This window comes from Dendrobates tinctorius, unplaced genomic scaffold (genome assembly GCF_039654945.1).
Source record: "Dendrobates tinctorius isolate UK_male_01 unplaced genomic scaffold, ASM3965494v1 ptg000058l, whole genome shotgun sequence".
Classification (NCBI taxonomy): Eukaryota; Metazoa; Chordata; class Amphibia; order Anura; family Dendrobatidae; genus Dendrobates; species Dendrobates tinctorius.
In genome coordinates, this window is record NW_027361726.1 from 24643903 (window position 1) to 24667823 (window position 23921).

Sequence of the window (23921 nt, forward strand, 5' to 3'; positions counted from 1 at the left end):
CTCCCCGCAGGGTCCTGAATGTGTCGCACGTGCAGATTCTTCTCTCTGTATTTAATGGCTGCTGGATGATCTGGGCCGGACCCCCGGAACTCTGCAGCTGATCGCCCTCGCTGGGAAGATGCCGCTTCCTTTTGGGCTGAAGTTGAAGCGGACCAGGAGGTACACGGTGTCCAGTAAGAGCTGCCTGGTCGCCCGCATCCAGCTGCTCAACAACGAGTTTGTGGAGTTCACCCTGTCCGTTGAAAGTTCAGGACAGGAATGTCTGGAAGCTGTGGCCCAGAGGCTGGAGCTCCGAGAGGTAACAACGTCTGTCCTGGGACTTGTAGTTCTGTCCAGGCTGTAGTCTGGATATTCTTATTATAGACATTTATTGCCACTTTATCAGCTGGGATGGGAATCAAGACTGGGGCTTCCTGGAGGAAGATGGGGGTCCCAGACACTCATGATTTACCCATAAATATCTGGACCTTAACGAAGTGAATCCCCTTTAGGGGGCAGTAATTTCTATATGTTCCTAATCACTGAGTAATTAAATGGCTTTTCCTTTATATCATTTTCAATATCTCTGCTTGCGGTCTTTGAAAATGGCTTATAAATATTTCCGTTTCCTCTCTGAACAGTCCTTCTGTCACAGCTGAGCGTTTGGTGCAGTGTATCAGTGTCAGAGAGCCCTATCATCCTAGGATTGAGCAGAGGAGAGGCAATTGGTGCTGCCGATGTGTCCAGTTCGAAGGATTCCTACACTGCTACAATGTAACAAGCTCTCAGCTGTGAGAAGTTTTGGGTCAGGATGTTGTGGGTTTTTTTTTGTTTTTTTTTAAAGTTGAATTTATATTTGACAGCAAACAGGAGTCCTCAACTTCATCAGGGAGTAGAGAAGAAAATTGGAGAAAGGTTTCACTGGCACGGTGGTGAGGAATGTGAAGCACTTGGCGTCCCGGTGACAGTGACGTTACCTGCCCGCTGACAGCTGGGGACGGCTGGGGCTGCGGCAGAGCAATGCGCGGAATGCAGCCAGTGCTGTTGTGCAACGCATTCCAGGCCAGAGCCAGCTCCCTGGACGGCCGCCATGGTGAAAGTCTACATCCCATTCACTGTCTCACAGTGTGATAACGTCCCAAGGGGCTCGGGAGACCCCAGGACCCCAGCGACTCTGGGTGCTGACTGTGGGCTCATGGCTCCAGGACCCAGAAGCTCGATAACTGACGGCTTCTGGCAGCAGATTCATATGTCACCGCCCGTCTTGTCCTGTTGCGCGAAGGCTAAATATGTCCCAACATCATTCCTGCCCAACCGCATCATCATCTGCAGCGACTCTGAGGGGTCACCGAGGGGATACATGCATCAGTGGTGTTTAACACCGTCCTGTCCTGTGTGATACTGACTGCTGAGCCATGTATCTCTAATACTATCCTGTGTGATACTGTCTGCTGAGCTGTGTATCTAATCCTATCCTGCATGATATTGTCTGCTGATTCATGTATCTAATGCTGTCCTGTGTGATACTGTCTGCTGAGCCGTGTATCTAATCTTATCCTATATGATAATGTCTGCTGAGCCGTGTATCTAATCCTATCCAGTATGACACTGTCTGCTGAAGCTGGTATCTAATCCTCTCCTGTGTGATACTGTCTGCAGATCTGTGTATCTAATCATATCCTGTGTTATACTGTCTGCTAAGCCATGTATCTAATTCTATCTTTTGTGATACTGTCTGCTGAGCCGTGTATCTAATCCTCTCCTGTGTGATACTGTCTGCTGAGCCGTGTATCTAATCCTATCCTGTGTGATACTGTCTGCTAAGCAGTCTCTCTAATCCTATCCTGTGTGACATTGACTGCTGAGCCGTGTATCTAATCCTATCCTGTGTGATACTGACTGCTGATACGGAATGCCTTGTATATGGTATATCAGTCAGTGATGTTGGGTGCGGTAATAATTTTTGTTCTGCTTTCAGATTGGTGAATACAGTATTGAATAATCCTGTCCCCCCGCGCAGATCTCTGCTCCCCCTGGATGAGCAACGTAGTGGAGGACCTGCAGATTTCCAGAATTCATACACTGAGCAACTCTGATGCTTAAGTGGGATTCTTCTGTTTGGTCCATGGGTTTGCTGGTTCGAGCCATGGGTCACTGGTCTGGCGCTCGGTCCGTGGGTCTGGCGCCATGTCCTTGGGTCTGGTGCTTGATCCATGGGTGGTCCTTGGTTCTCTTACTTAGTCCATGGGTCTGACGCTTGGTCCATGGACCTGGCACTCGGTCCGCAGATTTGGCGCGCGGCCCATGGGTCTGACGTCAGTCAATGGGTCTGATGCTTGATCCATGGGTGGTCCTTGGGTCCGGTACTTAGTCCGTGGGTATGGCGCTTGGTCCATGGACCTGGCAATTGGTCCGCGGATCTGGCACCCGGCCCAGGAGGTCTGTGGGTCTGGCGCTCGGTTTGTAGGGCTGGTGCGCCGTCCGTGGGTTTGATGCTCATGCAGATGCCGGTATCACACTCTTGGGGTATCAGTTAGTAATGGCCTACATCTCTGTAATCAGATTATTACTGTTGTCCTCCTGTCAGGTGACCTACTTCAGCCTGTGGTATTATAACAAGCAGAACCAGCAGCGATGGGTGGATCTGGAAAAACCTCTGAAGAAGCAGCTGGACAAGTATGCCCTGGAGTCCACCGTGTATTTTGGGGTGGTTTACTACGTGCCTTCCGTGTCCCAGCTACAGCAGGAGATCACTAGGTGAGCGGATGGACATACTGGATACAGTCAGTGATGGAGGTCGCCGCAACACAAGAAAAGTTCTGCATCAATTCTTCACCATTTTCCAGATTTCCACTTGCTGTCAGTGAATAGAACATTCTGGTTTACAGCTAAGGATTTTCACCATGTGTCCATCTCCAGTCAGGACTGCAGATGGATCTGAGTGATTGTCTTTAGCTCGTTTTTCACTGATGGCAAGCAGAGATCTTGATGTGAATCCTCCAGTCGTTGTTCCAGCTCGTATGCACTTTGTCTCTGCAGATACCAGTATTACCTACAGCTGAAGAAGGACATTTTGGAAGGGAAGATTCCCTGTAGTTTGGAGCAGGCAATCCAGCTGGCGGGACTGGCTGTGCAGGGTGAGTACACTGACACCCAAGATTAATGGGACCCTGCCCATTCAACACAACAGTTGTGGGGTCAGTACATGTCATGGCACAGGGAGGGTTAAAGACCCGACCTCTCTGCTGGCTGGTTGTTTGTGTCACTGGGTGTGGACACCCATGTGTGCTGACCCCCCAAAGAACTTTCCATCTTCTGCCCTGGTTTACAGGAACCATCTGATTTCTTTTTTTCTCCCTTTCCAGCTGATTTTGGCGACTACGATCAGTACGAATCTCAGGATTTCCTGCAACGTTACGCGCTGTTTCCTGTGGTGAGACACTTGCTGTTAACCCTTGATAGTCACCATGGCTGAAGCCAGAAACTGTCTCCCATTTGTTATAAATAATGAAACAATCAACAACTTTTGAATCGATGTTCATTACTTGTTCGGCAATTTTCAGATCTGTGCTTGCTGTTATTGAATGGAAACATTCTTGTCCATCCATGCCCTGAGAACAGATCTTGCCCTATTGACACTGAGGACTGACATTAATGGACACATTATAACAAACTGTCAGAGCAGCAGCTCACAGCTGAAGGTGTTACAATATATCAGTCTGCTTTGCAGGAAGCCAAAAAGATAGAAATATTTACAACTGTCCTTTTGGTGTTTAATATGAATGTTCTTCTGTTGCTTTAAGGGATGGATCCAGGATGAAAAGACGCTGGAGGAGGCGACACAGAGCGTAGCGGTGCTGCACCAGAAGCTACGGTATGTTTCACCCTGGCTTTCTTCACTTTCTTGTCCTGTTTGTCACCTTATATCTAAATAGTTGTTGTTTGCGGAGTCTCTTCATGCTTTACACTGCACCACTGTTCCTCAGCTGTTTTGTGTTGTCCATTTCAATGCAAGGTCATCTGAAATTTACCTTTTATCTTGCCTCTGCTCCTAAAGGCCCCGTTACACATAACGATGTCCCAGTGATCCCACTTATGATCCGTCATGGATGGGATCTCTGGGACATCATTAGCTGATCACTGGTGAGCTGTCACTTAGGCCTGTTTCACACTTCTGTTTTTGACCATCAGTCAAAATCCGCCGTTTTGCAAAAAAAAAACGGATCCGCCATTTTTTTGGCGGATCCGTTTTTTCCCCCATTGATGTGCATTACCGGCGGATCTTGACGGATGGCCATCCGTTGGATCCGTTTTTTTGCGGATCCTCCAAATTTTTTGCGTCCGCCGACCTGCCCAGACGGACCATGCAATGTTTTTTTTGCTGCAGGATCCGCATTTTATAGTGCGCATGCCCGGAGGAATGAAGTCAGCCGAAATTTAACCCTGAAATCATTTTTGGCAGACACAAAAAATGTCTCTCTCTTTCTCTTTCTCTTTCTCTTTCTCTCTCTCTTTCTCTCTCTCTTTCTCTTTCTCTTTTTCTCTCTTTCTCTTTTTCTCTCTTTCTCTTTTTCTCTCTTTCTCTTTCTCTTTTTCTCTCTTTCTCTCTCTTTCTCTTTCTCTTTTTCTCTTTCTCTCTCTCTCTCTCTCTCTCTCTTTCTCTCTCTCTTTCTTTCTCTCTTTCTCTCTCTTTCTCTCTCTCTCTCTCTCTTTCTCTCTCTCTCTTTCTCTCTCTCTCTTTCTCTCTTTCTCTCTCTCTCTTTCTCTCTCTCTCTTTCTCTCTCTCTCTCTTTCTCTCTCTCCCTTTCTCTCTCTCTTTCTTTCTCTCTTTCTCTTTCTCTCTCTCTTTCTCTCTTTCTCTCTCTCTCTCTTTCTCTCTCTCTCTTTCTCTCTCTCTTTCTCTCTTTCTCTCTCTTTCTCTTTCTCTCTCTTTCTCTTTCTTTTTCTCTCTCTTTCTCTCTCTTTCTCTCTCTTTTTCTCTCTCTTTCTTTTTCTCTCTCTATCTTTTTCTCTCTTTCTTTTTCTCTCTCTTTCTTTTTCTCTCTCTTTCTTTTTCTCTCTTTCTTTTTCTCTCTCTTTCTTTTTCTCTCTCTTTCTTTTTCCCTCTCTTTCTTTTTCCCTTTCTTTCTTTCTTTCTTTCTCTCTCTCTCTCTCTCTCTCTCTCTCTCTCTCTCTCTCTCTCTCTCTCTCTCTCTCTCTCTCTCTCTCTCTCTCTCTCTCTCTCTCTCTCTCTCTCCTTCCCGGGCTACGGTTCCTTTAAAATTCTTCATTCATCGGATCCGTAAAAAAAACGGTCCGGTGGCATCCGTTCACATCAGTTAGCAACGGATCCACTTTCCGCCAATTTTGGCGGATTTTAACTGACACAAAAAACTGAAGTGTGAAACAGGCCTTAGACAGCCCCTCCAGTGATCAGGACCAGCGAGCAAGCTGGTTTCTAATGTAAACAGCGGGTATCCAAGAGCCGCACGGCTATTAGATACCCGCTGTTTACATTGGAAACCAACGATCAAAAAATGGCCCAGGACGATGGAGCGTGATCAGTGATACCCGGCGGGGGGGGGGAGGGTCGCTGATCCACGTCACACACAGCGATCTCGCTGTGGCGTCACAAAATCAGCGATCTCGCTGGCGAGATCGTTGTGTGACGGGGCCTTTAGCCTCTGCTCCTTCCTCCTCCATGCTTTGCACTACAGCTCTGCTTGTTCTGATTCACTGCTACGATAAGCACTCCATGCACTGACTAATGACATGAAGCAGTTTTATTATTTGAGCAAAAGAATTAAAACCATAGTGATCCGTGCCTATAATCCCGGGTCTCTTTTTAGGGGCCTCTCCCCTCCGGAGGCCGAGCTCTTGTACATGCAGGAAATTGAGAGGCTGGACAACTATGGAGAGGAAACGTACCCTGCCAAGGTAATTTAATGATGGAGAAGACAGTGGGTGGTATTTCCTGCTGGGGATAGCGCATGTTTGGCTCTACTGCTTCTGAAAACACCAAACTTTCCAAATATCTATAGTGTTAAAGGGATGAACCTCCTCCACAAAGGCAATTTACATGCAGATAAAGTGATGATGATATAGGGGTACTCTGGAGGTAAACAGCATTCAGGCTTTGGAGCAGCGACTACATGGAGAAAATGAAGTTCCATCCCCCTGCAGCCACTCGCTTCCACATTCTCCCGTAGTCGCTGCTCCAGTATCATCAGCAGAGGATTTACACGCTGTTTACCTGCAGATTCCCCCTATATCATCACCTGACATCTGCAGGTAAAAACTGTTTGTGGAGGTGAAGGTTCCCTTTAAAATAAAGCTGCGCCACCTGCTGGATTCCGGATCTGTACCCAATCTGTAGTGGGATCAATAATTGTCCAAATGGTCTTTTTGTAATTTTGTGCCGGATGATTGGAGGTCCGCGCAGGTTTTTGGGATGCACTTTAACACTATACGCTGGCTGATAACAGCAACAGTAGCTGATATGTATTAGAAATTCCTGAAGATCATTCTCTCATTCCCAGGACAGCCAAGGTGCCGATCTCTCAATAGGGGCATGCCTGAATGGGATCTTCGTTAGGCACAAAAATGGCCGATCACCCGTTATTTTCCGGTAAAGATGTACTTATTTTTAAAGCATCAGTACTTAAATGGCCGGGGTCCAGTCTTCTGTAATTAAAGGTTTAATGGTCAGAAGTTCTGAAGCTGTGCAATAGGTTTTGTGTGTTCATTCAACGTTTCCAGATTTCTGAACTAGTCCTGCTCTCACTGCTGAGGGTTTGTTACAATGTGTCAGTGTGAAGAAGAGCAAGGATGTCTGCATACCTGCAAAAATTGTCTGCACTGATACATTTTAACTATTCTGCAAATGTTTACATGAACCCAAATAACCTTTACATGACATCGCATACATCTCTTCTGTTGACATTCTGCCATAAACGTGGTGACTGCACATCTGGGGGTTTTTGCTCATTGTACCCAGATACTAACCCCATACAGACCCTGAACCAGTAAGGGGAGATGTATAGAGTAAAGTCAGCTGGAATTGTGAATGTGACTGGAGCCCAAGAGACAATGTATCTCAGAAAGTTTAAGTGCTACAGAAAACAGAATATCATATAGATTGTATCCATACAGCGGATTTACATTGTATCCTCCTCCCTGGTTCAGGGGCCACGTCCAAATCACTGATGTTGGATTCTTCTTTCCTGTAGGTGGTTGGACATCACTAACATGTCCCACAACAAATCCTTCTTTACTTTGGAACTGGCCAGTAAAGAAGAGACGATCCAGTTCCAGACTGTGAGTATATAAAGAGGGGCGGCAATAGAGGAGAAAAAGGGCCTCTGTACCAGCAGAACAGTGAGCGCAGCTCTGGGGTATAATACAGGAGGTAACTCGGGACCAGTACAGGATCAGTAATGTAATGTATGTACACAGTGACTGCACCAGCAGAATAGTGAGTGCAGCTCTGGGGTATAATACAGGATGTAACTCAGGATCAGTAAAGTAATGTATGTACACAGTGATTTGCACCAGCAGAATAGTGAGTGCAGCTCTGGGGTATAATACAGGAGGTAACTCAGGACCAGTACAGGATCAGTAATGTAGTGTATGTACACAGTGATTTGCACCAGCAGAATAGTGAGTGCAGCTCTGGGGTATAATACAGGATGTAACTCAGGATCAGTAATGTAATGTATGTATACAGTGACTGCACCAGCAGAATAGTGAGTGCAGCTCTGCGGTATAATACAGGAGGTAACTCAGGATCAGTAATGTAATGTATGTACACAGTGACTCCACCAGCAGAATAGTGAGTGCAGCTCTGGAGTATAATACAGGATGTAATTCAGGACCAGTACAGGATCAGTAATGTAATGTATGCACACAGTGACTGCACCAGCAAAATCAGTGAGTGCAGCTCTGAGGTGTAATACAGGATGTAGCTCAGGATCAGTAATGTACTGTATGTATATTGACTTCTGCTGGTGCAGTCAGAGTGCAGCTCTGGAGTATAATACAGGACATAATGTGGGGGTCTTTGGCTGCAGCTCGGGGTTGAGTCATCTGTGTTTTGTTTTCCAATAACCTTTCTTGTTTTGTTCTGTTAGGATGACATGGAAACAGCTAAGTACGTGTGGAGGATGTGCGTCGCCAGGCACAAATTCTACAGAATGAACTGCAACCTGTAAGTTGATAAATGGCCATTATACATCAGCCTGCCAGACACTCTATTTCTCTCTGTTATCAGCTGATCGGGCTGGAGGAGCTGGTGTTACACTGGTGACAGCAGAGGCGTATGAGCGGTTATTTAGTTTCTTGTTTATTTGAGCCGTTGAATTTTCGGTGATGTTCTGCACCCCTCCTCCACCATGGCCACCTGTCCCCTGACACACCGATTCCTCTCCTCCTCGGACCCCATATTGTGAAGCTTCTCTGGGGGACATCTGTCCATTTCATGGCACAGCTGCTGCTGACATCTTGCCCCCACTGTCTTTAGTGAAGATATTTCCTTCTGTCCTCACCATCTCCATTACTCCACATTCAAAGCTGGCAAAAAATCCTCACCGTCTTCTAGATCTCTGCTTGCTGTAAGTGAAAGGGAATGTTCTCTTTTACACCTGGAATCTATTCAGACCTAATACTTCTCACTGCTGAGATTTGTTACTATGTAACAATGTCGTGTCAAAAAAGTTAATTACGGCACTCCTGTGGATGGTGCCCAAGTAGGATCCTATCCCATGAAAATCTTGTAGAAAACTTGGCACTCTGGTAAATGTTGTGAGCAGATAATCTTATTTTGTGCAGACAATCCAAAAATAAAGCCAACGTTTCGGTCCTACAAAGACCTTCATCAGTCATGTGCTGCATGTCCTGAGCGCTCATTTCTGCCTCTAACCCTGTGCACACTGCAATCTGTCTGACTAATGAAGGTCTTTGTAGGACCGAAACTTTTCTTTATTTTTGGATTGCCTGCACAAAATAAAATTAAGAAAAGTTTCGGTCCTACAAAGACCTTCATTAGTCAGACAGATTGCAGTGTGCACAGGGTTAGAGGCAGAAATGAGCGCTCAGGACATGCAGCACATGACTGATGAAGGTCTTTGTAGGACCGAAACGTTGGCTTTATTTTTGGATTGTCTGCACAAAATAAAATTATCTGCTCACAACATTTAACAATGTCATGTGACCTGAGAAATATCGGCACAAGCTCCAGTCTCTGTGTTGTTGCAATGTATCAGCGATGCCGATTGTTCGGGTCAAGTCAAGTACCCGCAGAAGAGTCAGGAGGGGAATCGGCATCTTGGGGTAACAAGAACTGTCAATTCACTGACTGCAAGCAGAAAAATAAAAATCTGCAACTTTCTATTTCCATTTTTTTTTTGCCCTTTCTCTTCTGTTTTTGCTCCATTCCATGGATTTTACCCGAGACTTTGACAGTTTCTGATAATGTGGTGGAAGATCTGATGATATTTAGTGTGAGAACAGAAATATTTCCGTGTCTTGTGGGAGTGCTTGATGTTGGTGCTGAGAGTTTACATCTTTTTGTTACAATGTATCAGTGTAGATAAGAGCTGAAGCTCGGAGAAATGCAACAAACAGATGTTCTCATTCACTGTCAACAAACGGAGATCTTGATAGCAAATGAGACACCAAAATCAGATGTCTGCGGCTTTCTTTGTTATAATTTTAAGGACTATTCCTTTAAATTTTTATTTTTATTTTTTTAAACCAAGACACTAAGTGTAACTCTGGGAAAACTAGGCGACTACCCACCTGACCATCATTATTAGGGGATAACGAAGCCAAGGTCGTGCATTATTCTGCAGCAGCACAGAGTATTTCAGCAGTGTCCCTGTGCTTCCTTCTTATCACTCCATCTGTTTGTCCTCAGTGATTCCTCTGATCCTCCTCCTGTGGACTCAGCCCAGAAATCTTCCTCTCTTCTTTCCTACCAACATTTTCCTATTCTCTTGCGCCCATCACTTCCTAAAGGGTGAGATGTGTCCAATGCGTGGTGGGGGCTGCATGCTCTGCCCCCTGTAACCAGCGCTTACATACCGCATGTGAGAGCGTTGCCGCCTTGTGGGGTGCAACTGGCATAAGGTTTTCCATCTGACCAGAGCCGCCCTCCATCACAGCATGCTGGCACATATAGTTCTACCGCATAGCAGGTGGAAGCCTAATCAAGCCTTTGTGTACTATGCCGCCACATGGTGTTCTATTCTGAGGATGAGCTGTTACTACTATGTTTGTTTCGCTGGCCTCCACTTTGCTGCTTGCTGTCATTAAAGTTTTACATTCTTCGTAGAGAACATGAATAATTAACAATTATTTTATTCCAGGCAAACTCAGGCGGTGAATCCAGTGCGGCGGCGATCATCAAGCCGAATGTCCCTGGTGAGAGCAGACATGTGTGACAGATAGCAGAGTTACTGCCACTTATGTTCTATCCTGGTATCTCACTTTACTATATAGTATTGCCACCAGGGGGTGGAGCTGACAACCTCTCAGTGATGTCGCCAACAGTGAGCTGGGCTCTCACTTATCTGGGCTGGTTGTCAGCAGCGATACAGTGCATTGCGAAAGTATTCAACCCCCTGGAACTTTTCAACCTTTTCCCACATATCATGCTTCAAACATAAAGATACCAAATGTAAATTTTTGGTGAAGAATCAACAACAAGTGGGACACAATTGTGAAGTTGAACAAAATTTATTGGTTATTTTAAATTTGTGTGGAAATTCAAAAACTGAAAAGTGGGGCGTGCAATATTATTCGGGCCCCTTTAACGTAATACTTTGTTGCGCCACTTTTTGCTGTGATTACAGCTGCAAGTCGCTTGTGGTATGTCTCTATCAGTTTTGTACATCGAGAGACTGAAATTCTTGCCCATTCTTACTTGGCAAACAGCTCGAGCTCAGTGAGGTTTGATGAAGATCGTTTGTGAACAGCAGTTTTCAGCTCTTTCCACAGATTCTCGATTGGAATCAGATCTGGAGTTTGACTTGGCCATTCTAACACCTGGATACGTTTATTTGTGAACCATTCCATTGTAGATTTTGCTTTATGTTTGGGATCATTGCCTTGTTGGAAAACAAATCTCCGTCCCAGTCTCAGGTCTTTTGCAGACTCCAACAGGTTTTCTTCAAGATTGGTCCTGTATTTGGCTCCATCCATCTTCCCATCAATTTTAACCATCTTCCCTGTCCCTGCTGAAGAAAAGCAGCCCCAAACCATGATGCTGCCACCACCATGTTTGACAGTGGGGATGGTGTGTTCAGGGTGATGAGCTGTTTTGCCTTTACGCCAAACATATCGTTTGGCATTGTTGTCAAAAAGTTCGATTTTGGTTTCATCTTACCAGAGCACCTTCTTCCACATGTTTGGTGTGTCTCCCAGTTGGTTTGTTGCAAACTTTGAATTAAACTTTTTATGGATATCTTTGAGAAATGGCTTTCTTCTTGCCACTCTTCCATAAAGGCCAGATTTGTGCAGTGTATGACTGATTGTTGTCCTATGGACAGACTGTCCCACCTCAGCTGTAGATCTCTGCAGTTCATCCAGAGTGATCATGGGCCTCTTGGCTGCAACTCTGATCAGTCTTCTCCTTGTTTGAGATGAAAGTTTAGAGGGACGGCCGGGTCTTGGTAGATTTGCAGTGGTATGATACTCCTTCCATTTCAATATGATCGCTTGCACAGTGCTCCTTGGGATGTTTAAAGTTTGGAAATCATTTTGTATCCAAATCCGGCATTAAACTTCTCCACAACAGCATCACGGACCTGCCTGTTGTGTTCCTTGGTCTTCATGATGCTCTCTGTGCATCAAACAGAACCCTGAGACTATCACAGAGCAGGTGAATTTATACAGAGACTTGATTACACACAGGTGGATTATATTTATCAGCATTCGTCATTTAGGACAACATTGGATCATTCAGAGATCCACAATGAACTTCTGGAGTGAGTTTGCTGCACTGAAAGTAAAGGAGCCGAATAATATTGCACGCCCCACTTTTCAGTTTTTGAATTTCCACAAAAATTTAAAAGAACCAATACATTTCGTTCATCTTCACAATTGTGTCCCACTTGTTGATTCTTCACCAAAAATTTACATTTGGTATCTTTATGTTTGAAGCATGATATGTGGGAAAAGGTTGAAAAGTTCCTGGGGGCCGAATACTTTCGCAAGGCACTGTAGATGATGAGCGGGTGTTTGGGTATTCGGCACATTTATGGGTCAGGATCGTGATATTTGGTAACAGTTGGCATTATTTGTATCTTGCAGCCCAAGCACCAGCCATATATGATCCCCCCTCCTCAGCTGCATTACAACGGACACTACAGCGAGCCCTACACCTCCTCACAGGGTAACCACCACTTTTTGCTTTGTAAGCGTTGTTTTTGTCATAAGAGCCTCTTCTAATCCTGTGGTGGCTGATAGCAGTAGCATGCAAGTAGGGTTGTAATCCATTTCTGTACAGACACCCATTGATTGATTATATATAACTAGATGGGAGTCCCGATGCTATCGCATCGGGAGGGCAGTAATGTCACGGTGGGGGCAGGCTTTGCAGCGAAGAGAATCTCTCCCCCCATGTGCTCACTCACCTATCCACACTCTCTTTCCCCATGTGCTGACTTCTCCCATCTGTGCTGTCTTCTTTGACCTGTTTACCCCATGTGCTATCCCCCTTATCTGCTGTCGCTCTCCTTCCTGTGCTGTGTTCTCCCCTTCTGTCCTGTCCTGTTTGAGCTGTCTCCCCCATGTGTTCTGTCTCTCTCACCCCTGTGTCTGACCGTGTACAGAACATACCACAGCTCCTGGGCAGGGGAGGAAGCAAAAAACAATACAGACATTACAGCAGGGGATCACAGAGGATTCATTTTGTGAGGTAAAATGTTGTTTAAAAACAGTCAGTGAAATATTTTACATCACAAAATGAATCCTCTGTGATCCCCTGCTGTAATGTCAGTATTGTCTTTTGCTTCTCTGCCCAGGAGATGTGGTATGCTCTGTACACGGTCAGACGCAGACAACTTTTAAAATGAACTTTCGTTTGTGGGAAAACCCCTTTAATGTGACCGGCTTCCTCTGCCTATAGACACATTGCACATCTGCCGCCAGGATCAGCCAAATGATTCACTGCCAAATTCGCGCAGGCGTAGTGTGACGGTGTTCCACTTGTGGTACCGTGTGAGTGTGTGAGTGTATGAGTGTGAATGTGAGTGTGGTACGTACGGTGTATAAAGTGTGTATGTGTTGCGTACGGCTTATAGAGTGTGTGTGGTGCATACGGCATATAGAGTGTGTGTGTGCGGTGCGACGGTGTTCCACTGGTGATACCGTGTAATAGGTTGGTACCAGCAGCTGTTTCCATATTGAGACACCTATCACGTGAGTGTCCCAATATGGCGGGCGGTGAACTTCCTCCGCTTGGAATTCTGGGCTACGGTGACATCTGGACAGAACAGGAAATGAAAACATTACAAGGCAATTATATAAATAGATTAGTAAGATACAATCGGGCGTCCATGTTTGGTCGCCCTCCTGAAGACCTTTGCTGACCAATCCCTTGATACCATAGAGCAATAACTCGCCCCACAATCCATTCTGTCCAGTTTATTACTTGTAGCTCATTTTTTGTGCCAGTCAGCTGCCACTAAAGCCACCAGAAATATGTTGTGCTCAGTTTTAATCCTTTTGTTTTGCTGGTTGCAGACAATCTTCCCGTCTTCGTCAGCAATCAGAACGGTTTTTACTATCACTCCCAGACGAGTCTTGATCGCAGCCCACATGACTACAATGGCAGAATCCGGAACGGCAGTGTGTACAGCGCACACAGCACCAACTCTCTGAACACCCAGCAGCACTACATGCAACCCTCACCCATGTCCTCCAACCCCAGCATCACAGGCAGCGACATCATGAGGCAGGAGTACATCCCATCCCACCGGCACAGTGCCCTCATCCCACCCTCCTATCGCCCTACGCCGGATTATGAGACGGTCATGAGGCAGCTGAACCGCGGGATAATGCAAACGGAGCGGCAGAGCCACTCAATGCGGAACCTTAACATCGGCAACTCTTACGCCTACAGTGGAGCGGATGCCCTGGTTTACAGCCAGCCGGAGATCCGCGAGCACGCGCAGTTCGCTTCACCCCAATCTCCTCATTACCCATTCAACCTGAACTATAGTTTCCACAGCCAGTCGCCCTACCCGTACCAGGCAGAGCGCCGCCCGGTGGTGGGTGCAGTCAGCGTCCCAGAGCTGACCAATGTCCAGCTTCAGTCTCAGGACTACACACCCTCCAACATCATGAAGACCCAGGTATATCGCCCTCCACCTCCCTATCCGTACCCGCGGCCGGCCAACAGCACCCCGGATCTGACCCGCCACCATACGAGCAGCAGTAACCCAGATCTGATCACCAGGCGCGTCCATCACTCTGTCCAGATGTTCCAGGAGGACAGTTTGCCCGTGGCTCATTCCCTTCAGGAAGTCAGCGAGCCACTGACCGCCGCCCGTCATGCACAGCTACAGAAGAGAAACAGCATCGAAATAGCGGGGATTACCCACAGCTTCGAGGGGATGCGGGTGAAGGAGCGCGCCATGTCTTCCTCCGCAGCCAACGTGGCGTCTCATCGGGTCATGCCAACCGACTCACAGAACAATGTTTACATTGAGCGCGCGAAGGAGGAGCAAGGCGGCGAGCACGAGAGGGGGCGATACAGCCACAAGAAGTCTCTATCCGACGCCACCATGCTCATCCACAGCAGCGAGGATGACGAGGAAGACAATGATGATGGCAGCACCAACATATCACAGACGCCGATATACGACCGATCCCAACTGAGGCCAGTGATGGAGACCTACACGGACGAGTCTGAATCCAGCTACCCCTACAGCGCCATGCCTGTCAATCATCTTCACATCTACGAGCACAAGATACCCGAGGTGGAGAATGAGCGCCGGGTGACCGCCATCAGCCCTGTACAGTTTGGGGGTGAACATCTGACTGGCAGGAGGAACAACGGATCCATCCCGCCCTCTGTATCGGAGTCGGACCTCACGGCCGTTACTGTCCGGTACCGAACCAAGAAGGAGCCTGTGAAGAAGAGACCCGTGTCCGACGTCCTGTCAGGAAAGAAGGATATCGTAGAAGGACTACCACCCTCAGGAGTGAGTACGAGCCAAAGCCATCATTTATATACATAATCATATGGCGAGGTGCAAACCCTCCGCTCAACATCAGTGCAAACTTCTACTCCTGTCACATCCAAAGCTGCATGCTGGAGTTGCCTTGAATGCTTCAGTAATGTATGGTGAGGGATCCATTTGGCATATTGTGAACATTGCATCCCCCACATCGCACCGCAGCAGAGATAACAGTAGGTGAGATGTGAAAACCGGATGCTGAGAATGAAGGAATTTCCCAGTAAATCTCCCAGTAAAGTCTGGTCATTTGTGCAGCATTCTGGCAATAGCAAAGTAACGGGATTGCGGGTGCAAATTTGGATGTGACTAGAGCGTGGCTGCATCTATGAGATGTGGGGGGAGATCTGTGGCTACCTGTGCATGACATCACCTGAGGTGCTTCATTACAGGGTGGGGGGGTTGTATATCTTTGTACCGTGTTAGCCATTAGATACAAAAATGTTTAGAATTGAGAGTCCTCAGTGGTTTATACCTTTTACTGGTTAGGCCTCTTTCACACTTCCGTATTTTACAATCAGTCACAATCCGCCAGGTTTTGAAAAAAACGGATCCTCAAATTTTTTTTGAGGATCCGTTTTTTTTTCCCCATTGACTTACATTAATGGCGGATTGTGACGGATTGCTGTCCGTTGCATCCGTTTTTTTTGAGGATCCGCCAAAAATTGCTGTCCGTCACCATCCTCAAAGATTCTTTCTGGGTGCTGGACAAAAAAAAAAATTCTCTCTCTCTCTCTCTCCCTCTCCCTCTCCCTCTCTCTCCCTCTCTCCCAGCATTTCCTTTAAATTTTCAGGATCCGTCTAAAAACGGATCCTGTGCCATCCGTTCACATCAGTTAACAACGGATCCGCTTGAATGACTTTTTGGCGGATTTGAACTGATGCAAAAAAACTGAAGTGTGAAACAGGCCTTAGGCCTGTTTCACACTTCAGTTTTTTTGTGTCAGTTAAAATCCACCAAAATGGCGGAAAGCGGATCCGTTGCTAACTGATGTGAACGGATACCACCGGACCGTTTTTTGTTTTTTTTTGACGGATCCGATGAAAGAAGAATTTTAAAGGAACCGCAGCCGAGAGAGAATTTTTTCTGTTCGCCAGAAATGATTTCAGGGTTAAATTTCCGGCTGACTTCATTCCTCCGGGCATGCGCACTATAAAATGCGGATTCTGCAGCAAAAAAAACGTTGCATGGTCCGTCCAGGCATGTCGGCGGATGCAAAAAAATTGACGGATCCGCAAAAAAAAGGATCCAACGGATGGCCATCCGTCAAGATCCGCCGGTAATGCAAATCAATGGGGAAAAAAACGGATCCGCCAAAAAAAATGGCGGATCCGTTTTTTTTTTGCAAAACGGCGTATTTTGACTGATGGTCAAAAACGGAAGTGTGAAACAGGCTGAATAGATGGTAACAAATTGCAAGCTTTCCAGGCTACTCAGGTCTCTTCATCAGTCAGACTAATACAAAATCTGAAGAATCACATATTTATACACAACACAGCACAGAAATAGTGCAGTAGGTAAGACAAATGACGTGAAGCAGAACTATCATTATGAATAGATAAGTAGTGTGAAAGTTTTATTTTCCTCTGCTTGGGGTCTGGTTCTGTGTTGTGATGCCCCCACAAGGTCTGAGGGTAAAATTCCTTAATTGATGTAAAAAGACATAAATCTTTGCGACACATTCATTCCTGCACTGAATGTGTCAAAGGTTGTCATAAGTTTATACTCCCAGACCCTTCTGTCTCTCTGAGATTTGAAGTTACCTTTTAATACAAGTAATTTAATGTCCATGGTGCTGTGATTGAAGACAAAAATGTTTGGCCACAGGTAGATCCATTCTTTTTTTCTCTTATTGTGTGGCGATGAGAATTCATCCTTGTTCTAAGCTTTTGCCCTGTCTCCCTTGTATACAGACCTTCAGCTGGACATATTTAGTACAAATAATTAAGTACACCACATTAGATGTGATGCAGCTGAAAGTACCTGGAATCTTGTAGTCCCGATGTGAATTGGAGATCTTTATCTTGTCCGTGGTCATTATAAATGGACAGGTTTTACATTTTTTCTGGTTGCAAGGAAAGGTTCCTGTAGCTGTTGGAGAGGACAGGGAGCTTCTGACAATGATGCTTCTTAAATTTGGGGGCTGCCTAAAACACAGTAGTGGGGGGTCTGGAAATATGGATTGTAATCAGCATCTTTTTGTAGTAAAGGTTGTAATTTCTGTGCAACTAGAGGCACCCGGTTATTTTCTTCTTTAGCTTTGTAATGTAGAAAATGATTCCTTGATATTCTGGTGGCTCTTGTAATTTGGTTTTCAGTTTTTCTTGGATGGTAGCCCTGATTCAAAAAAGTATTTTTGTTTGTCTCTATTCATGGGGGTGGAACATATCTGATTGTATCTGATGGCTTGGCTGTAGATAATACAGTTCTTTATGTGTTTTGGATGGAAATGGTCCCATTTAAGGTATATTGGACAGTCGAATGGCTTCTGATACAGGGATGTCTCCATTTCATTGTTCTGTAGCTTAATGATGGTGTCCAAAAAGTTAATTTCAGTGCTGGAGTAGTTGAGTGTTAAGTTGATGGTGGGATGAAATTGATTAAACTGCTCATGGAACGTCTTTAGCTGTTGCTCTGTCTCCATCCAGATGATTCAAATATCATCAATGTAACGGTAGTAGGCAAGAGGCCTGATGGGACATGAGGACAAAAATTCTCTTTCAAGCTTGGCCATGAAAACAATTGCATACTGTGGAGCCATTTTACTTCCCATCGCTGTACCAGTCTCTTGTAGATACATCTTGTTGATAAATTCAAAGTAATTGTGGGTGAGGATGAATTTTGTAAGTTTCACCACAGAATCAGCATTTGTCCCTGTGTGTTCCATGAAGACTTTGCAGGCATTTAACCCCTTTACTCCCAAGGGTGGGGTTTGCACGTTCATGACCGGGCCAATTTTTACAATTCTGACCACTGTCCCTTTATGAGGTAATAGCACCGAAACGCTTCCATGGATCCCACTCATTCTGACACTGTTTTCTCTTGACATATTGTACTTCATGCTAGTGGTAAAATTTAATTCAAATAACTTGCGTTTATTTGTGAAAAAAACGGAAATTTGGCGAAAATTTTGAATTATTATGCCCTTAAATCACAGAGATATGGCACACAAAAAACATAATAAGTAACATTTCCCACATGTTTACTTTACATCAGCACAATTTTGGAACCAAAATTTATTTTTGTTAGAAAGTTATAAGGGTTAAAAGTGGACCAGCGATTTCTCATTTTTACAACACCATTTTATTTTTACGGACCTCATCACATTTGAAGTCACTTTAAGGGGTCTATATGATAGAAAATACCCAAAAGTGACACCATTCTAAAAACTGCACCCCTCAAGGTGCTCAAAACCACATTCAAGAAGTTTATTAATCCTTCAGGTGCTTCACAGGAATTTTTTGAATGTTTAAAAAAAAAATGAACATTTTTTTTTTTCACAAAAAAATTACTTCAGGTCCAATTTTTTCCATTTTACCAAGGGTAACAGGAGAAATTGGACTGGAAAAGTTATTGTGCAATTTGTCCTGAGTACGCTGATACCTGATATGTGGGGGGGAACCACTGTTTCGGCGCATGGCAGAGCTCAGAAGGGAAGGAGCGCCGTTTGACTTTTTCAATGCAAAATTGACTGGAATTCAGATTGGAGGCCATGCCACGTTTGGAGAGCCCCTGTGCCTAAACAGTGGAAACCCACCACAAGTGACCCTATTTTGGAAACTAGACCCCCCAAGGAACTTATCTAGATATGCGGTGAGAACTTTGAAGCCACAAGGGCTTCACAGAAGTTTATAACGTGCCGTACAATTAAAAAATCATATTTTTTTCCACAAAAATGATCTTTTCACCCCCAATTTTTATTTTCCCTTGGATAACAGGACACAAAGTTATTGTGCAATTTGTCCTGAGTACGCTGATACCCCATATGTGGGTGTAAACGACTGTTTGGGCGCATGGCAGAGCTCGGAAGGGAATCAGCGCCATTTGACTTTTTTGGCTGGAATTGAGGTCGAACACCATGTCGCGTTTGGAAAGCCCCTAATGTGCCAAATCAGTGGAAACCCCCCCCACAAATGACAACATTTTGGAAACTAGACCCCCCCCTCCCCCCCAAGGAACTTATCTAGATGTGTGGTGAGCACTTTGAACCCCCAAGGGCTTCACAGAAGTTTATAACGCCCGGGCGTGAAAATAAAAAAAATCATATTTTTTCCACAAACATGATCTTTTAGTCCCCAATTTTTTTTATTTTCCCAAGGGTAACAGGAGAATTTGGACCTCAAAAATTGTTGTCCAATTTGTCCTGAGTACGCTGATACCCCATATGTGGGAGAAAACTATTGTATGGGCACACGTCGGGGCTCGGAAGGGAAGTAGTGACGTTTTGGAATGCAGACTTTGATGGAATGGTCTGCGGGTGTCATGTTGCCTTTGGAGAGCCTCTGATGTGGCTAAACTGTTGGAACTCCCCACAAGTGACCCCATTTTGGAAACTAGACCCCCCCCCCACGGAAATTATCTAGATGTGTGGTGAGCACTTTGAACCCCCAAGTGCTTGACAGAAGTTTATAACGCCCGGGCGTGAAAATTCAAAAATCATATTTTTTTTCCATAAAAATGATATTTTTGCCCCCAATTTTTTTTATTTTCCTAAGGGTAACAGGAGAAATAGGACCCCAAAAGTTGTTTTTCAATTTGTTCTGAGTATGCTGATACCCCATATGTGGGGGTAAAACACTGGGCGCATGGCAGAGCTTGGAAGGGAAGGAGCACCGGTTGACTTTTTCAACGCAGAATTGGCTGGAATTGAGATCAGACGCCATGTTGCGCTTGGAGAGCACCTGATGTGCCCAAACAGTGGAAACCCCCCAATTCTAACTCCAACCCTAACCCCAACACACCCCTAAACCTAATGGGAAAATGGAAATAAATACAGTTTTTTTTATTTTATTATTTTTCCCTAACTAAGGGGGTGATAACGGGGGGTTGGATTTACTATTTATGGCGGTTTTTATATTTGGCAGCTGTCACACGCTAAAAGACGCTTTTTATTGTACAAATAGTTTTTGTATCACCACATTTTGAGAGCTATAATTTTCCCATATTTTGACCCACCGAGTCATGTGAGGTCTTATTTTTTGCGGGACACCGTTCCGCTTGCAGTAAAATTGATAAAGCGGTTTTATTCTTCGGGTCAGTACGATTACAGTGATACCTTATTTATGTCATTTTTTTATGTTTTGTCGGTTTTATGCAATGAAAACAATTTTATATAAAAAATAATTATTTTGCATCAGTTTATTCTGCGAGCTATAACTTTTTTATTTTTCCACTGATGATGCTGTATGGCGGCTCGTTTTTTGCGGGACAAGATGACGTTTTCACCGGAACCATGGTTATTTATTTCCGTCTTTTTAATCGCGCATTATTGCACTTTTTGTTCAGCGGTATGATAATAAAGCATTATTTTTTTGCTTTGTTTTTTATTTTTTTAAGGGCCTCGCTAAAGGGGTTAACTAATGGGACAGTTTTATAGGGCGGTCAGGGGTGAACCTAGCCTCTCTGCTGCCTGAGGCGAACAGCAAAATGACGACCCCACCCCCCCACACAAAGTAAATTTTCATATCTATCCTGTAAAACTGATTACAATAGTGGACATTGTGATTTAGATAAATAGAAAAAAAAGTTGTCCAAACACAAGGATGTCAGCGCCATCACTCACACACATACAAGAACAACACGTAAGTATCCAGAACAAGGGTCAATAATGGCAATGGTAGGCCTGGCACAGGACTGGACTGGGACAAAAATGCAGCCTTGCCACACAAATCCCACCAGCCCACAAACTATAACATATAACACTCCTCACCCCGATCAGTGAATTTTTGCTATACTTTGTCGTCCCCTCATCACTCTCTTTAAGGAGTTATTTGAAGAGCCACATGTGAATGGCACCACAGTGCGTATGACTGACCACAGCTCCATTTACATGATGCTCTTCAAAGCTACGTTTCCTAGGATCATGGAGGTCCCAGCGGTCAGATCCACAACAAACAGAAAGTCATCCTCTATCCCCACATAATGCTCCATACAGTATTATGGGCAGGGCTGTGGAGTCGGTAAGCCACAGTTGCGACTCCGACTCTTGGATTTTATCAGGCTCCGACTCCGACTCCGGCTCCGACTCCTTCATAAATGGCCAATTCATAACAACAAATTTACTGTTGTAAAATATTAAACATCGTGCTTATTCAGTTTCTCACCATCATATACAGTGCCTACAAGTAGTATTCAACCCCCTGCAGATTTAGCAGGTTTGATAAGATGCAAATAAGTTAGAGCCTTCAAACTTCACACAAGAGCAGGATTTATTAACAGATGCATAAATCTTACAAACCAAAAAGTTATGTTGCTCAGTTAAATTTTAATAAATTTTAAACATAAAAGTGTGGGTCAATTATTATTCAACCCCTAGGTTTAATATTTTGTGGAATAACCCTTGTTTGCAATTACAGCTAATAATCGTCTTTTATAAGACCTGATCAGGCCGGCACAGGTCTCTGGAGTTATCTTGGCCCACTCCTCCATGCAGATCTCCAAGTTATCTAGGTTCTTTGGGTGTCTCATGTGGACTTTAATCTTGAGCTCCTTCTACAAGTTTTCAATTGGGTTAAGGTCAGGAGACTGACTAGGCCACTCCAACACCTTGATTTTTTGCCTCTTGAACCAGGCCTTGGTTTTGTTGGCTGTGTGCTTTGGGTCGTTGTCTTGTTGGAAGATGAAATGACGACCCATCTTAAGATCCTTGATGGAGGAGCGGAGGTTCTTGGCCAAAATCTCCAGGTAGGCCGTGCTATCCATCTTCCCATGGATGCGGACCAGATGGCCAGGCCCCTTGGCTGAGAAACAGCCCCACAGCATGATGCTGCCACCACCATGCTTGACTGTAGGGATGGTATTCTTGGGGTCGTATGCAGTGCCATCCAGTCTCCAAACGTCACGTGTGTGGTTGGCACCAAAGATCTCGATCTTGGTCTCATCAGACCAGAGAACCTTGAACCAGTCTGTCTTAGAGTCCTCCAAGTGATCATGAGCAAACTGTAGACGAGCCTTGACATGACGCTTTGAAAGTAAAGGTACCTTACGGGCTCGTCTGGAACGGAGACCATTGCGGTGGAGTACGTTACTTATGGTATTGACTGAAACCAATGTCCCCACTGCCATGAGATCTTCCCGGAGCTCCTTCCTTGTTGTCCTTGGGTTAGCCTTGACTCTTCGGACAAGCCTGGCCTCGGCACGGGAGGAAACTTTCAAAGGCTGTCCAGGCCGTGGAAGGCTAACAGTAGTTCCATAAGCCTTCCACTTCCGGATGATGCTCCCAACAGTGGAGACAGGTAGGCCCAACTCCTTGGAAAGGGTTTTGTACCCCTTGCCAGCCTTGTGACCCTCCACGATCTTGTCTCTGATGGCCTTGGAATGCTCCTTTGTCTTTCCCATGTTGACCATGTATGAGTGCAGTTCACAAGTTTGGGGAGGGTCTTAAATAGTCAGAAAAGGCTGGAAAAACAGATAATTAATCCAAACATGTGAAGCTCATTGTTCTTTGTGCCTGAAATACTTCTTAATACTTTAGGGGAACCAAACAGAATTCTGGTGGTTTGAGGGGCTGAATAATAAATGACCCTCTGAATAAACTTTTCACAATTTAAAAAAAAATTAAACAAAGAAATAACATTCTTTTTTGCTGCAGTGCATTTCACACTTCCAGGCTGATCTACAGTCCAAATGTCACAATGCCAAGTTAATTCCGAATGTGTAAATCTGCAGGGGGTTGAATACTACTTGTAGGCACTGTAAGTAATCAGACCACTTAGAGCAAAAACTACATTTATTAGAATACAATTAGAATATAGCAAATAACTTTTATAAACTTTTCTAAACTGTAAGTAAATATGCAATAAACACTTTTATGCAGTTAATAAGAAGAAATCTATAAATTTGTCCTCTGTCAGATCCTCCTTCATGGATGCCCTCAAATCTGATCTAATTATTTTGAGAGCAGAGAACAACCTCTCTACACTAACTTGTGTTGGTGGCAAAGCAGTAACCACTCGGGCAACATCTCTGACAATGTCAGGATACAGAAGAATCGCTTGTTGCACTGTTATTTTTGATGAACAGTCAAATTTCTCAATTTCTTTTAGTGCACATGAAAAATTCTGCTGAAATGTACTGGCTGTGTTCCTTGATGGGGATGACTCTTCTTCTACGCGGGAACGCTTTGCACGGTCCTTGTGATCCAAATATTTTTCGAAATTAAATTCTTCATCAGTTGATGATGAGGGTGAAGATGTGGCAGGACGACCAAATTCTTCTTGTTCCTCCTGACTGTTCTGCAACCCTTTCATCCTTACTGCTATTTCAAACAGAGCTTCTTTTCCTTTACTTAGCTGTTGATCATCTAGAAGAATCCGATGCATTGGGTCTACATAAACAGCTGCCAAAAGAATGTTATTTTGTAATAGTAGCTCCTCTCTCCGTTTCATTGATGTAGCAATGCCACTTGCAATTAACCCTCCTCTTTGGGACAGGCGAAACATCTTGTTCTTCCACTCCTTTAAGAAAATACCTGGAGTTAAGTCCTCTGCTTGTAATTTTTTAGT

At 44.8% G+C, this 23921-nt stretch overlaps 1 protein-coding gene across 3 annotated transcripts in view; it reads left to right on the top strand.

Moving 5' to 3' along the window:
• Window positions 1–23921, top strand: part of PTPN21 (protein tyrosine phosphatase non-receptor type 21) — a 65841-nt gene that overhangs the window by 24316 nt on the left and 17604 nt on the right. For 2 of the 3 annotated variants that reach the window (XM_073578216.1, XM_073578215.1), the window contains 13 exons: window positions 11–298; window positions 2567–2736; window positions 3019–3116; window positions 3345–3412; window positions 3783–3853; window positions 5808–5895; window positions 6498–6586; window positions 7188–7275; window positions 8088–8164; window positions 9872–9973; window positions 10323–10377; window positions 12268–12349; window positions 13702–15164. In XM_073578216.1, coding sequence (XP_073434317.1) covers window positions 119–298; window positions 2567–2736; window positions 3019–3116; window positions 3345–3412; window positions 3783–3853; window positions 5808–5895; window positions 6498–6586; window positions 7188–7275; window positions 8088–8164; window positions 9872–9973; window positions 10323–10377; window positions 12268–12349; window positions 13702–15164 — 2631 coding nt within the window. In that variant the 5' untranslated portion in view covers window positions 11–118. The remainder of the gene's footprint in view (window positions 1–10; window positions 299–2566; window positions 2737–3018; window positions 3117–3344; window positions 3413–3782; window positions 3854–5807; window positions 5896–6497; window positions 6587–7187; window positions 7276–8087; window positions 8165–9871; window positions 9974–10322; window positions 10378–12267; window positions 12350–13701; window positions 15165–23921) is intronic. The other variant, XM_073578217.1, reaches the window with a different exon arrangement.